Genomic DNA, 15,233 nt, shown 5'->3' with positions numbered 1-15,233 from the left:
TAATAAAACATCAACTCATGGGGGGGGGGGAAAGCTTGACAGAAAAGGAAAGTTTTTAGCACCTCTTAAATCCATCAAGGGATGAAATAGCTGAGTTGGACAAATTGACATGTCTTATTAAGGATAAATAAGTTAGAGAAATCTCATAACAAAGCGGGGAACAGGTGATCTGTTTTTAGATTGCTATTTGATGTTTTAACACTGTTTTTTGCTGTTTTTATACTGTTTTTTAACGTGTACACCGCTATGATCTTGAAAAAGGAATAGCGGTATATAAGAATAAAGTATTATTATTATTATTATTATTATTATTATTATTATTATTACCAATAATTTTACTATCCAGTCCTGTATAGTTGGCAAATTTGAATTTTTCCAATTTTTAGCGTATTCTAGTCTGGCTGCTAATATCATATAGTATAGCATTCTTTCCTTTTATTTGTTTAAATCATCATCCATCATAGTTAATAAATATAATTCTGGGCGCATTTTTACTTTTATAGCCAATATTGTTTCAATTTTTTACTGTATTAAACTCCAATTTTTTTTGGCTTTTTTACATGACCGTTGGTGGTAGAAAGAACCTTTTTCTTCTGAACATTTCCAACATAGAGGATTTATATGTGTATACATTTCTGATAACTTTTCTGGGGTCATATACCACCTATAGTGCATTTTAAGTACGTTTTCTTTTATATTTTGAGCCAATGGAATTTTAATTGTTTTTTTCCAATGTTTTCCCATTTATTTAATTCTACGTCGTGTCCAACATTTCTAGCCCATTTAATCATTGAACCTTTAATGATTTCTTCCTCAGTTTCCCATTTTAATCGTAAATGAAACTTCTAAAGCAACATGGATCCATGTTGATCAATCAGATTTTCTTCCAGGCAGATAATATTTGAACAATGATTAATTTGATAGCACACCATGAAAAAATATATAAAAAAAAAATGGGTTTGATTTTTATAGTCGCCAAAAAGGCCTTTGATAATGTAAACTGGAAATTTATGAATGCAATATGAAGGGAAATGGCACTGGGCTATAATATGATTAGATGGGTAGATGAAATATATATATGAAGACCAAGATGAAAAATTGATTATTAATGATGAATTAAGCAGCTCATTTAAGATTAAAAAAGGAACCAGATAGGGGTGTCCTCTCTCACCCCTATTGTTCATTATTACATTAGAAATGTTAAATAATAATATAAGAGATAATGAACTGATTCAGGGAATTAGAATGAGGGGAGAAGAATATAAATTAAAGGCCTATAACAATGATTTGGTTTTATTCTTGTCCAGTCCAACATAAGATATTAATTTAGTGTTAGAAACTTTAAATTCAGAATGGTTTCAGGATTCAAAATAAACAGAGAAAAACTGAAATGTTAACTATGAACATGGATTAATGTGATAAGCAAGACTTGATGGAGAAGTCGGGTTTTAAAATGCAAAATACAAAGTATCTATTCTATGAGAAATTAAATGTCAATAAAGATTTAAATAATCATATGGTGAGAAAATAATTATTGAGGATATGGCTAAGCTTGAAAAAGCAATGGGGTAATAAAATTCCAAAGTGGGCATCACCTAATGAAGCCTTTGTCAAGAGAAATCAATTAATAATAAATGGATAACCTATGAAGATTTGATTAAATCTGATAATCAGATACAAGTAGAGTCCCGATTACCTGACATAAATGGGCTAACTGATCGTCGGATAACCGAAAATGTTGAATAATCCAATGATGGCACAAGCACACACACAAACGCGCCACCATTTGTGTATATATATATACACACACAAAAATATACAAAAATCAACAAGCCAAAATCATAATAAATGGCAAAAAAAAAAAAACAAATGTAATGAAAATACAAAGGAGCACAAGAAAAGGATGTCCCCCTTCACTACTATTGTTGTTAATGTGTGATTGAGATCTTTATTGATATGATTAAAAAGGATTTGGACATTAAAGGCTTGAAAATTAGGAAAGATTAATTCAAAATTAGGGCTTTTGCTGAAATATCGCATTGACTCTAGAGGAAACATTAGAATGTATAACGAGAGTTAAGACTATATTAAGAGATTTTAGTTTAATATCAGGATTGGAAGTAAATGCAGATAAAACAAAAATGATAGTTAAAAATAGGACTAAAAAGAAGAAAAAGAATTAAGTGAAAAATCTGAATTTGAAATTGGGAAAAAAGTGAAATATTTAGGTATTGTAACAACTAAAAATAATTTGGATTTATTTAAAAACAATTATGTAAAAATCTGGAATGAAATTAAAAAGGATCTATTAAAATGGAAAGACTTAAATTTGTCAATATTGGGGAAAATAGCCTCCATAAAGATGAGTGTGTTACCCAAATTCTTGTTTCTGTATCAGACAATTCCAATAATTCATAACGAAACAGTCTTTAAGGTATAAAGAAATATCAAAGTATATATGGGCTGGGAGAAAGCCAAAGAAAGGGGAAGTCTAGGTCTTCCAAATCTCAAATTGTATTATCGGGCAGTTTGTTTGGTATGGATCAGGGACTAGATATTGCTACAAAATACTAGACTATTAAATTTGGAGGGAGAAGAAATTAAATTTGGGTGGCATACTTATCTTTGGTTTAATAAAGAGAAGGTAAACGAAGACTTAAATAATCTTTATATCAGAAGATCCTTGTTGAAAGTTTGGAAAATATATAAGGGAAGGTATTCCCCTCATACACCTCTCTGGATCTGACCACACGAGGCTTTGTATAAAAGGGGAAATATAGTAAAGGATAGATGGATTACTCATGGAGATCTAATTAGATTTGAGGGGAAAGAATATAAAATAAAAACATAAGAAAAACTAAAAGATGATGGTATTTCATGTCACTGGTTCCTTTATAGGCAATTAAAAGAGAAAATAAAGATAGAAATAAAGAATTACAGTATCGAGAAAGAATTGTCAAAATTAAAAAAAACAACTCTATTGAGAGAATATCAAAAGATATTATCTAAATTTTATAAAACTGTACTAAATTGGGAAACAGAAGATGAAAGGATTAAGATCTCAATGGCTTAATGGCCACAAAATGTGGGTCATGTAATTGAATTGGAAAATTGGGAAAAGTATGGAATAGAACAATGAAACTTTCTATGTCTCAAAATATTAAAGAGAATTTATATAAGATACATTATAGCTGGCATCTTATTCCCCCCCCCAAGACTATCTAAAATTATAAACATTTTAACAACAAGTGATAGAAATACAAAAAAGAAATAGGGACGTATTACCATCAGTGATGGACATGTGTCAAAATTAAGAAATTTTGGAGTCATATTCATCAAATAATTGAAAAATCCTACAGATAAAATTTCAAATGAAGCCGGAAACTTATCTATTAGGGATGGTGGATAATCAAATTGAGAAAAGGAATGCAAGACTGATTTACTATCTATCAGCAGTGGCTAGATTACTGATAGCACAGAAGTGGAAAGAGGGTGAAACACCAAGTATAGAAGACTGGTTATTAAAAGTAATGAATATGGCAATATTGGTTTAACATGTCTTCTAAAAGGCGACATACTGGATGGGAACAGACAACAGAACTTATAAGTGATCAATAGGATACATTGACAAAATCAGATGTGTATGATTACTGAAAATATTAATATATAGGTAATATAGGTAGATAAATAACACATGTATATCTGAGGATATAGTAGAACAAGAGGCTATTTTTATTTATGATTAATTAAGAACAGTTGGGTTAAAAAAGCTTAGCATTAAGATTTAGCTCTACTATCTTAAGAAGTTAATTGTTGAGTAAAGAGACAGAAAAGGAACGTACCTATGGAAGATTCTTAATGCAACAGAAAATAGATTTAAAAATTAAAAATTGTATATTTATATATGATTATAGGTAGAACATGGGCATACCTAATAGATCTAGAAAAACATGTATTTTCTTTTTCTGCTTTGTTCAGTTATCATGACTTGTTTTTAAATATAATTTGTCTAATAGTCATTTTATGTATGTTTTATGTTTTTAATTAATAAACAAAAATTTAAAATTTAAAAAATGATGTGCCTCAGGTGTCACACTTGCCAAGAATGCCAATGAGAATGTCTGCTGACATGCAAAGATGTTGTGACTGGAAAGTTTAGCTATAATATAGGAGAAATTATATTCATGTGGAAGCAATATCCTATGGCCTAAAGTTTAAAATGTTTGACTGGAATAACAAGAAGAGAGAGGCAATCCATGAAAACATCACCAGATAAGCTGAAAACTATGTTTCCTTTCTTTTCATTTCCTTCATACCTGTTCCTTGCTCATCCATTTCTGCACTAAGCAGGATGTATTTCTCATAGCCTTTCTGAAGCAGATGAATATCAGTTCCCTCAATAGTAAAAGTGGTGCAACCAGTCTTGTCTGTCTGAGGATACAAACACAAGGCTGTATGTTAGTAAAGCTATCCTCTGTACAGATGGATGATGAGTCTGTTTCCCTGCTACAATAGTTAACATGCTAACAGTTAACAGCTAACATGCTACTGACACTTGGTGGAAAAGGGATGTTGTTAATAGCTCTTCCTGGTTTTGTACATCTGGACTGAAAGCCACCAAGGAGAAGATGGCAAGAGACAATCAATTATGTATCTACCTTTGGTGTGTCCTCCTCGCCATGCAGAGATTGTCATTGTTGTTAATTGTTCTCTTGTCGACATCAAATCGATTCAGATGTCATCATACCAAAATATGATCTGAACAACATCTCAGCAGAATTTACAGACAATATAAGAACCAGGTTTGGACTATTAAGCATAATCAACAGGGAACCAGAAGAACTTTGGTCAGAAGTCAAGGACATAATAAGGGAAGAAAGCAGCAAGACACTTAAAGTTCCAAAAGGAAAAAGCAGACACAATAGCAATAACAATAGCAAGTACAAAAGTGACACAAGAACAGAATCAGAACCATGAATGCAACTGTTCAGGGACTAGTGCTCAAGCATAAAGAGGACTACTATAACAATAAATGCAAAAAGAAAATAGAAGAAAAGAACACAAAAAAGAAGGAATGTTCAATAAGACAAGGATGTTTAAACCAAAAGTCGGAATGCTGTATGACAAGAACATGCTGCAAGACCAAGAAGAAATAAAAAGTCATTGATTGCAATACACAGGAGAGCTACATAAAAGAGATTAAAAGATGAATGACACATGGAATGAAGAAGCATACAAAGATGAACCTCACATTTTAGAATACAAAGTGGAAGCTGCATTAAGAGAAATTAAGAAAAAGAAATCAGGAACAGAAAATATACCAGTTGAACTGCTACAATCCACATATACAGAATAAACTGTATGAACTGTTTAGTGTTATCTAAAATATGGTCCAAAGCACACTGCAGAAATAATCTAGTTTGAGACCACTTTAACTGCCCTGGCTCAATGTTTGGGGATTCTGGGAACTGTAATTTTGTGAGACATTTAGCCTCCTCTGTCAGACAACTCTGGTGCCACAATAAACCACAGTTCCCAGAATTCCCTAACATTGAGCTAGGGCAGTTAAAACTGTCTCAAACTGGATTGTTCCTGTAGTGTGTTTTGGACCTATATCAACAAACATGGAAAACAAAATGCTGGCCAACAGAAAGAAAACACGCAACATCCACAAAAAAGGAGACGCAAAAGAACTGCAGCAACTATAGCTGCACAGCACTAATTTCCCACGGGAGCAAAATTATGCTTAAAATACTATAACACAGACTCCAGTCACATATGGAGAGAGAAATCTGAGAGGTGCAAGCAGGGTTTAGGAAAGAAAAAGGTACTAGGGACCACATTGCAATGGAATCAATGAATTCCAAAAGAAAATTAGCAAGTGCTTTATAAATTATAACAAAGCCTTTGACTGCATAGATCACAAAAACCTATGGAACGCTCTCAAAGACATGAGAGTGCCACTACACATGACAGTTCTAGTCTGTACTTCTGACAAGGAGCAACAAGAGGCAACTGTTAGAACAGAATACGGAGAAAGAGAATGGTTCCCAATTGGCAAATGGGTCAGGCAAGGTTGTATATTTTCACCTTAGTTGTTCAACTTGTATGGAGAAAACATCATACAAAGAGCAGGATTAGGTTTAGGAGAAGGGGAAGTGAAGATAGGAGGAAGGAAAATCAACAGTTTAAGATACCAGGATGACACAATATTACTAGTGGAAAACATCGTGGACTTGGAACAATTACTGAGGAATTGGGTCCTAGACCAGATCAAACCAGAACTCTCCCTGGAAGCCAAGATGATGAAATTAAGGCTTTTGTACTTTGGCTCACTTGAAAAGACAATAATACTAGGAAAGATGGAATGGTGGAAGGCAGCAGAAAGATTATTAGTATAAAGAGAGGAGGACAGCACAGCAGATGGATAGATTCAATTAGAGTTGCCATGGGCAAGAATCTACAAGACTAAAGCAAAGACGGGGAGGGCAGGGAGACTTGGAGACGTCTCATTGAGTCAAAATCAAATCAAAGGCAGTTAACAAGAACTACTACTTTGAAATATCTAGTTTCACAATTGTGGGGGGGAAATTGCCAGCAATTGTTACAATTGGGACATAAAATAAACTGGGCCATATTGCAATGTCTTTCTATACATGATAGTCTGATCAAAAGATCTTGGCCCAAAACACATTGCACAAATAATCCAGTTTGAGAGCGTTTAACTGCCATGGTTCAGTGCTAGGGAATTTTGGAAACTAGTTTTGTGAGACATTTAGTCTTCTCTGTCACAGAGCTCTGGTGCCATAATTAACTACAGTTCCCAGGATTCCCTAGCACTGAGCCAGGGCAGCTAAAGCCATCTCAAACTGGGTTATTTCTGCAGTGTGTTTTGGACCTATGTTAAGTTCTGGACATGGCACCTGAAAAGTAAATCGCACAACCAGGTAAAATGCACCAAGGGCAATTCAAACGTTATAGGACCATCGAACTTTTGAAAAATGATTATAATGTTCATTTTTTTTAACTCAGAAAAATAAAAGACAAGTAAGGAAAGACACAACAGTTATGTACAAAAGCTCAAGATATGCAGAAAACCTCATGAGGGGAATAAAACTTCATGATGGGAAGGAAGAACAGTGTTTTCTCCCCTGTTCATAATATCAGCATGTGACTTCATCCACCGAAATTAAATGGTGGGAAATTCTGGGAGAAGGGATTTGCACACATGGAATTTGCTTCCTCAACACATACTGATGGCCACAAACTTCAAAAGCTCCAAAAAGGGGTTATAAACATTCCAGGAAACCAGGGCTATCAATGGCAAGTAATCACAACTGCTACATAGTACTAGAGAGTAAGAGACAGAGGGGCTTTGCAGACCACCCCTAAGGGGCAGACTGCAGCTGCTTTCAGCTGCGCCAGATCGGGGTCACGGCAACCGCACACGGCAACCCAATCTGGCCTTTCCAGGGCACAAAAAAGAGCCACAAAAAGTGGCTCCTTTTTGCGCCCTGGAAAGGGAGTGATAGCCACAGCACCACACCATTAAGGTGCTCCTTTGGTGCTGCATCATGTGGACGCAGTACCAGAGGGGTGCTGTGATGCCGTTCCCCATGTGGAGTGGCACACGGCATCACAGCACCATGGGGGGAAGAGTTGGGGCATGCATCATGTGGCTGCCACACCACAACTCCATCCCCCCAGGCTGGCCTTAATGGCTGGTCTGCACAGGCTAAGAGTAACCACTGGCAGGTACAGCAGCTTCAATTCTGTGTTCCTCCATGGCAGAATGGGTTTGAATTGGATGGTCCTTGAGATGTCTTCCAATTCTAGGATTCTATTTTAAATTGTTTTAACCAGTTTAAATTGACCTTTATTTAACTGGTGAATTATTTTTACTATCTTTTAGTGTACTTTAGGTGTTTTGTACATTTTTAGTCTCGTTGTTATTATGCATTCTTTTAAAATGATTTTATTGTAAGCCACCCTGAGATCTTTGGATCTCCCTCACTTCATCTTTTTTTGGCTGAAGTGAGAAATGTGGAGTAAGAACCACAGAACAAGTCTTCCAGTTCCTGAACTCTTCCCACTCTTTCATTTACCTAAAGATAAGCCCTTCCCAAGTACAGTACCTTACCTGGCCTGTGTAGGTGTTCTCAATATCAGTCAATGTTTCATTGACAGCCTCTTCAAAAATATATGATATGGACCTTTCCAAGGCAAGTTTTACATTTCCTTGCACAGGTTTCCCATAGATGTACCTGTGGCCAAAGACAAAGGGTGGGAAACAGAAGACGTATACTTCAGTTTATAGCATTGGCTTTCACAATGTGTCCAAGAGAAACTTCAGAGAGATCACTCACAATGGTTGACAAGCTATCTTGTAAAGAGTTTATTCTTCATTGCTAATTATCACAGAGGAGGACTGGATGTACAGTTATTCAGCATCCGCACTACAGAAATAATCAGATCTGACACCACTTAACCATCGCTCAATGCTATTAAATTCTGTGAATGATAGTTTGTTGTTTCTGCTTTGGTGCCACACCAAACTACCATTCCCAGAATTCTATAGAACTGAACCATGGCAGTTAAAGTAGTGCCAAACAGGATTATATATGCAGTGCTGATGCAGCCTTTGACAGTTATTCCCAACCTCAGGTTTGCAGACATTGGATGACAAACCCAAGAAGGCCCAGTCAGCAAAGTAAGGGATTCTGAGAATTGTAGTCCAACAGATCTGGAGGACCATAGATTGGGAACCACTCTGTTCGTGCAGAGTGAAAATGAGTGAATACAGCACATCTTATTCAATAAATGGGATATATTTCAAAGGTAAGTCAATGTGCAAAATGTACAAATTAATCTGTAGGATGTTTGGAACCACCCAGGAAATGCACAGGTCAGGGGTAGGAATTGTGTGACCCTCCAGATGTTGCTGAAATGTAGTTCCCACCATTCCTCACCACTGGCTAGAACAGCTGGGAGTTGCAGTCCGCCAACAACTGGAGGGCTGTGTGATTCTTCTCCCTGGCATAAAGGGAAATGAGAAACTCCCTCCATAAAAAGGATAAAGAAAGGTCTAACAACCACTTTATTCCTAGAAAAATATCTTGAGCATGATGGATCTATTCGACCCTGAAAGAAGAAGAGATGATATAGTACTAAAGTCATTTGTGAGAAAGAGATTTTTTTTCTCAGTATATATATCAGCATAGTCTTTATTCAAGATCTGGAAATGTCACATAGGATGGGCTATATTTGTGATGCCATACCATTTTAAATTTGTAGAAAGATAGGGCAGTTGGGCAAAAAGTAATAAGAGTGTAAGTACATCTAGAGTACAAATTTATGCTTGTTATAATCTTGTTTACCAATATCTCTTCTACAGCTCAAAAAACAAACAAACAAACAAACCCTGGATTTTATAATATGGAACGAATGCAAAAAAATCCTCTTAGGCTGCATCCACATGACAGGAATAATTTAGTTTGACACCACATTAACTGCCGTAATGCTATGGAATTCTGGGGACTGTAGTTTGTTGTGGCACCAGAGCTTTACAAATCCCAGAATTATAAAGCACTGAGCCATGGCATTTATGTCAAACTATTATTTCTGCAGGGTGGATGCAGCTAAAGGCATGTTTTACTTCTAAGCTCTGGTTTTTGCTCTGAAAAAACTGAAACTATAAATAAGTCAGTGGAAATATAATTTACCACAAAGCTGACATACTTGCCACATACTGTGATGTTAAATTTTGCATCTGAAGTGGTGATCACTGATGGGACATCAAACAACACTTCAAATTTATTCAGCTCTGTAATGAAAGAAAAAGATGGAAAGAGAAGAAAGTGAGCAGATCAGATGGTTCAAGTATGCCTGAAACCATTATGCAAAGCCATGGCTACATCCACACTGCAGAAATAATTCGGTTTGACACCACTTTAACTGTAGCTGGTTGTTCTGGGGATTGTAATTGTCCTTCACTCTGGTGCCACAACCAACTACAGTTCCCAGAATTCCATAGCATTGAACCATGGCAGTCAAAGTAGTGGGACTATTCAGATGTAGCTGCCAATGGCATTGATCACAATGTGTTGTTTTTTTCCGTTTGAGCATACAGGTGCACTCCACAATGTGAATGTATAACAAAGATGGCAGGTCAGCAATAATGCAATGTCTGTCAATGGAGGGCATAGGGTGAACAGGGAGAGTGGGCATGTACAGAGGGCCTTCATAATTGTGCTTTGCCAATGTGTCACTCAGTGCAGTGATGCACTGCATGGATGGTGTATCACTCGTGCGACTGTGTGGCTGATTGCATGGGGCATGCAATGGGATGGCAGCTGGGTGGCAAGAAGAAGGTACCATATACTGTACACTATGTCGAGAAATTTATGCCCCAAAATTGACCCTATGCTAATACTGCTTAGAAAGGTCCTGAAAGAGGCACCACCTGATGTGCCTCTGCAGTGATTTCTGAAAGAGCTGCCAGGCATGAGTGAGAGTGTCTGCGTGTGAAAGAGGTGATTCCCTTCTCAATCCGATGTTAAAACCTTCTCTCCCCATCTTCATCCTCCTCCAGATATCTCTCCCCATCAAACAAATACCCCATCATGCCCCTCCATTCCTTCCCTTCTCAATCCCATGTTAAAACCTTCTCTCCACATCAAACAAACATTCCATTTCCCTCCAGTTCCGTCCCTTTTCAATCTGATGTTATGTTAACTTTCTCTGCCCATCAAACAAACACCCCATTTAACTCCAGTTCCTTCTCCTCTCAATCCGATGTTAAAATCTTCTCCTCTATCAGCAGGGAAGTGGTGTTAGGTGGTTGGAATAGGTCCAGAGAAGGAAAAGGAGAAGGAGAAGGAGGGACAGAAGTGGTGTCTTTCCCTTTATATTCTTTGGCCCATAAATTTTACCCTCGACTAATCCACAGCTCATATCAAAATCCATGATTTTGGCCCTAAAACTTTCCTTCAACTTACACATGAGGTCCACTTGTACACAAGTATATATGGTAACTGTCAGTCTCAAGTGGGGGTGCTCATTTAATAATAATAATAATAATAATAATAATAATAATAATAGGATTTATTTATATACCACCCAATCACTGGGAATCCGAGCGGTTTACAACAGAGCGGATAATAGACAGTTTAATTTAATGGTGTGCATGCATGGGGAGGCAAAAAGAAGAGATGTGGCTTGACGCTGTGTGATGTGGGGTGCCTATGGGTATCCCACTCCCCTTGGAGCCAGCCATGTGGACAGCGTGGTTTCCAACCAGTATGGCAAAAACCAGAATCAATCTGGTTTTCCCTGTCCATCTTCTCTTCCCCCCTTTTAATCCAAGCAACACTGCTGCCATTTCTTCCTGCCCTGCTCCTTTTCAGCCTAGAACATGACATAATGTCACTTCCAGTTTCAATTTTTGACCAAAAACAACAGCAGCTTTTCTTCATCATTCAAGAACCTTGGGTATTTGAAGAAGAGGAGCCAGGGAACCCAAACCAGAGGACCCAAATTGCCACATTTTTGTGTCAGTTTTGGTGGATGTCACCCCTCATGCACACATTTTGGGTGAAATTAAAAATAATTGGCAATTAGAAATTATTTTTATGTCTTGGGGCTTCATGGGGACACAAAAAGGGAGCCCAGGAACCATATTCAGCTTGTATTGACCCAAAAGAAAGAAAGGGGGAAGAGAGAAACAATTAGAATTCAGCAATTTGCATTGCTTTTACTCATAGGATGCATCCACACTGCAGAAATATTATTATTATTATTATTATTATTATTATTATTAATCTTTATTTATAAAGCGCTGTAAATTTACACAGCGCTGTACATACAATCTTTTAGTTAGATGGTTCCCTGCCCTCAGGCTTACAATCTAAGAAGACATGACACAAAAGGAGAAGGGAGTGGTGGTGGGGAATGGGATCAGGTCCAGCAGTTCTTCTCCACCTCCGAGGCCTGGACCAAGGCAGATGGACTGGAGGAACAGTCTGGTTTGACACACTTTAGCTACCATGGCTCAATGCTATGGAACTGTGGGAATTGTAACAACAAAAGACGACATGGCAACCCCAAACTACATTTCTCATCATTCCATAGCATTGAGCCATAGCAGTTAAGGTGGTGTTAAAGTGAATTATTTCTGCACTGTGGATGCAACCTCAAAGAGTTCTCTTGATACCTAAAGGGTTTTTTCTTTGAAATATTACCATATTCGTCCACTGTGAAAGTTTTCATATCAACTGGGTTGTTCCCCACAATGATGTTATAGCCTCCCAACTCCAGTTCAGAGGCCAGAGGGAAAGATAGATCTGCAATGCCATGATGAGTTTGCACATCCAACCACTGGCCAATTCGGTCTCCCATAGGATTCTGTGAATAGGAATAAAACCAGCAAAATCATAATGCTTGGCTGCTTCACTATCAGGCACACTGAAATTCACATTTTAAAAAATCTAAATGTATATGTATGTGTCTACCCACAACAGAAAACTTGTTTTAGCTGGAAATAGAGAATCAATGTAGTAGTTTGAGTAGTCTCAGAGGAAGGCAATGGTGGTGAACCCCTTCTGATTAAATTTGCCAAGAAAAACCCTAGCATTAGGATGGCCATATGTCAGAGACAATGTGAAGACACATAACAACAATTGTTATGTGCAGGGGAAATACCAGGTCAGTATGGGAAGGATGTAGCCCCCTGAGGTTGGGAAGGGAGACACATATGTTGGTTCCTTTTTCTCTTGAGAAAGCCCATTTGATGTTGTTGTGGGCCTTCAAGTCATTTTCAACGTATGTTGTCGCTATCATGAGGTTTTCTTGGCATGGTTTGCCATGGCCTTCCCCTGAGGCTGAGAGACTGACTTGCCAAGGTCACCAGGGGGTTTCATGGCCAAATTGGGAATCAAACCCTGGTCTCTAGATACACAATGCAGCACTCAATGCAGCACTATACCACATTGGCTCTGAGAAGACCCATATAGGTCCCCCCCCCACTCTCCTTGGTTGGAAATTGGCAGACTTTCAGCTCCATAAATGAATGGTGAAGACTGCTAGGAGTTGCAATGCAATAAGATCTGGAGGGCCATATGATTCTAATCTCTGCTCCTCGGGTGACATATCAATGCCATGTCACATTAAATCAAAGGACAGGTCAGAAAAATGGAATTTTCTCATTAAATTAATCTTTTTCTTTTTTCTTTTTCTTTTTCATTTTCTCTTTTGTCCTTTTCTATTCTTTTTTCTATATTGCATTATTTTCATACAAAGTCAGCCTGGCATAGTGGTTTGAATATTGAGTGTACTCTTATTAAAGTCACCCAACTCATACATAAAAATCACCATACAGAGAGTCTGCAGACCACCAATGGCAAAAGCCCACATGTGCGCATGTACAAAGCAATGCTAGGAAAACGGCCCATTCAAACAAACAATTGCTGAAATGAAGAAAACAAAACTGAGTTTGTTGTGTTAGCAACAAAGGCAGAGGAGAGGAAGTCGGATTGGTACCAAAGGGCTCTCATTCTGGCACCAAGTGAAAACAAGATTGTTCACTAAGCCTTTCGTGATCTAATTGGTTGTACCCAAATCTTTCCATGTTCCCTTTGAAACCATTTGAAACTATTTTAACAGTTTTAAGCTGTCCCTTTAAATTGTTTAATATTAACCTTTTAAAATCAGTACAACATTAAAATATATAAATATAAAATTTAAAGAACAATTTTGAAAGTTAAAACAGTTATGAATTAAAATGTAACATGTTAAAAATATAAACCTTAAAATTTAAAATGCTAAGGCAACCCTATCACAGGGGTTTCCTGGCAAGTTTCTTCAGAGAGGATTTGCTATGGCCATCCTCTGAGGCTGAAAGCGAGTGATCTGCCCAAGGTCACCCAGTGGGTTTTCATGTCCAAGCTGGGATTCAAACCTTGCTCTCCAGAGTCCTAGGGGCCATTCAGACTACATTTTACCCCGGATCAGAAATCTATTCTTTCACGTGAAGTTCATATTAGCCTCGAATCTCCCACAAGTGAATCAGAGGCATGCACAAGCGTTTCGTGTCAAATGCCCCTTAGCGTGGGTTATTTGCAATCGGGGCAAAAGCCATCTCTTTTGAAAAAAGCCGGGTTCTACCAAATATGAACTTGCCCCCGATCATGATCGGGTCAAGTTCAGGGGAGGGATTTAGGGCAGAGGGAGGGCAGAGGGTGAGCATTCCCTCCCCTCATTGGGGCGAAAAAGGAGGAGGAGGAGGAAAGAGTCGTAGGAAGGATGGAAAAAAAGGGGAATCTGACAGGAGGCAAAGGGTGACAGGAGGCAAAAAGGGGGAATCGGGGTGACTGACGGGGGCTGCAGAGGGCAGTCAAAGGGAGGGCAGAGGGGGGAACTGGAGAAAGTGACAGAAGAGGAGGAGGAGGATGAATGAGCCGGGGGGAAGAAGGGAGCCATAGAGGGCATTCTATAACGGAGCAGGAGGAGGCGAAGGAAGAGGCAGGAGGAAGGGTCAACTCAGGGCAGGTCAGAGGGACAGAGCAAGCCAAGCCTCTGCTCTCCAGCAGGGACCATTCCCTTTTGATATTTGATTTTTTAAAATTATTTTTGGCAGTCTATGCGCATGGTTTTTGCTTCAGGTAGATACATATTAGATAGAACGTGGCTAGCTGCTTGTTCACTTTCCCTTTCATTTCCTCGCTTCCAGCAAAGGGGAAATGCTGAAAGGAGCACTTTGTAAGAGGCTTTTTTCCTTTGCGAATTAATGCTACAATGCGAATGTTACAACGTTTCTCTTTCCAATTTGGCAAATTGGCAAATTGATACACAGAATGCTTATGCTACTATCTCTAAGGAATTCAGGGGTAGCCTAGGGAAAGCAAAGAATGCATGGCATCGCATCCTTTTCTGGCATTCCAAGGTGAGGAATATATTATTATTATTATTATTATTATTATTATTATTATTATTATTATTATTATTATTATTACATGTGTATGAGGCATTCTGGGGTGGCAAGGAGGGAGGATACAGAATGCAGAGATGGCATTAGCACAAAAGAGATTTTAAATTGACAAAATGTGCGCACTTTGGGGCATTTTGTGCCTGGCTCTTTAAAAAAGAGGGGGGGAGGACACTTCCGATGCCCCTGCAAACGTCACCTATGACGATTGCTTGATTGACAGCAGGCGCCCTCAAGTTAAACCCGATAAGGC

At 38.0% G+C, this 15,233-nt stretch overlaps 1 protein-coding gene across 1 annotated transcript in view; it reads right to left on the bottom strand.

The window, feature by feature from the left end:
- LOC121920606 (alpha-2-macroglobulin-like protein 1) overlaps positions 1–15,233 on the bottom strand; it is an 86,713-nt gene that overhangs the window by 56,071 nt on the left and 15,409 nt on the right. The window contains exons 7-10 of the mRNA XM_042447735.1: positions 12,240–12,402; positions 9,739–9,823; positions 8,141–8,264; positions 4,286–4,431 (exon numbers count right to left, since the gene is read on the bottom strand). Of these exons, the coding sequence (XP_042303669.1) occupies positions 4,286–4,431; positions 8,141–8,264; positions 9,739–9,823; positions 12,240–12,402 (518 nt within the window). The remainder of the gene's footprint in view (positions 1–4,285; positions 4,432–8,140; positions 8,265–9,738; positions 9,824–12,239; positions 12,403–15,233) is intronic.

This window comes from Sceloporus undulatus, chromosome 2 (assembly GCF_019175285.1).
Source record: "Sceloporus undulatus isolate JIND9_A2432 ecotype Alabama chromosome 2, SceUnd_v1.1, whole genome shotgun sequence".
Taxonomy (NCBI): Eukaryota; Metazoa; Chordata; class Lepidosauria; order Squamata; family Phrynosomatidae; genus Sceloporus; species Sceloporus undulatus.
This window is presented reverse-complemented; position numbering and strand designations above follow the sequence as displayed.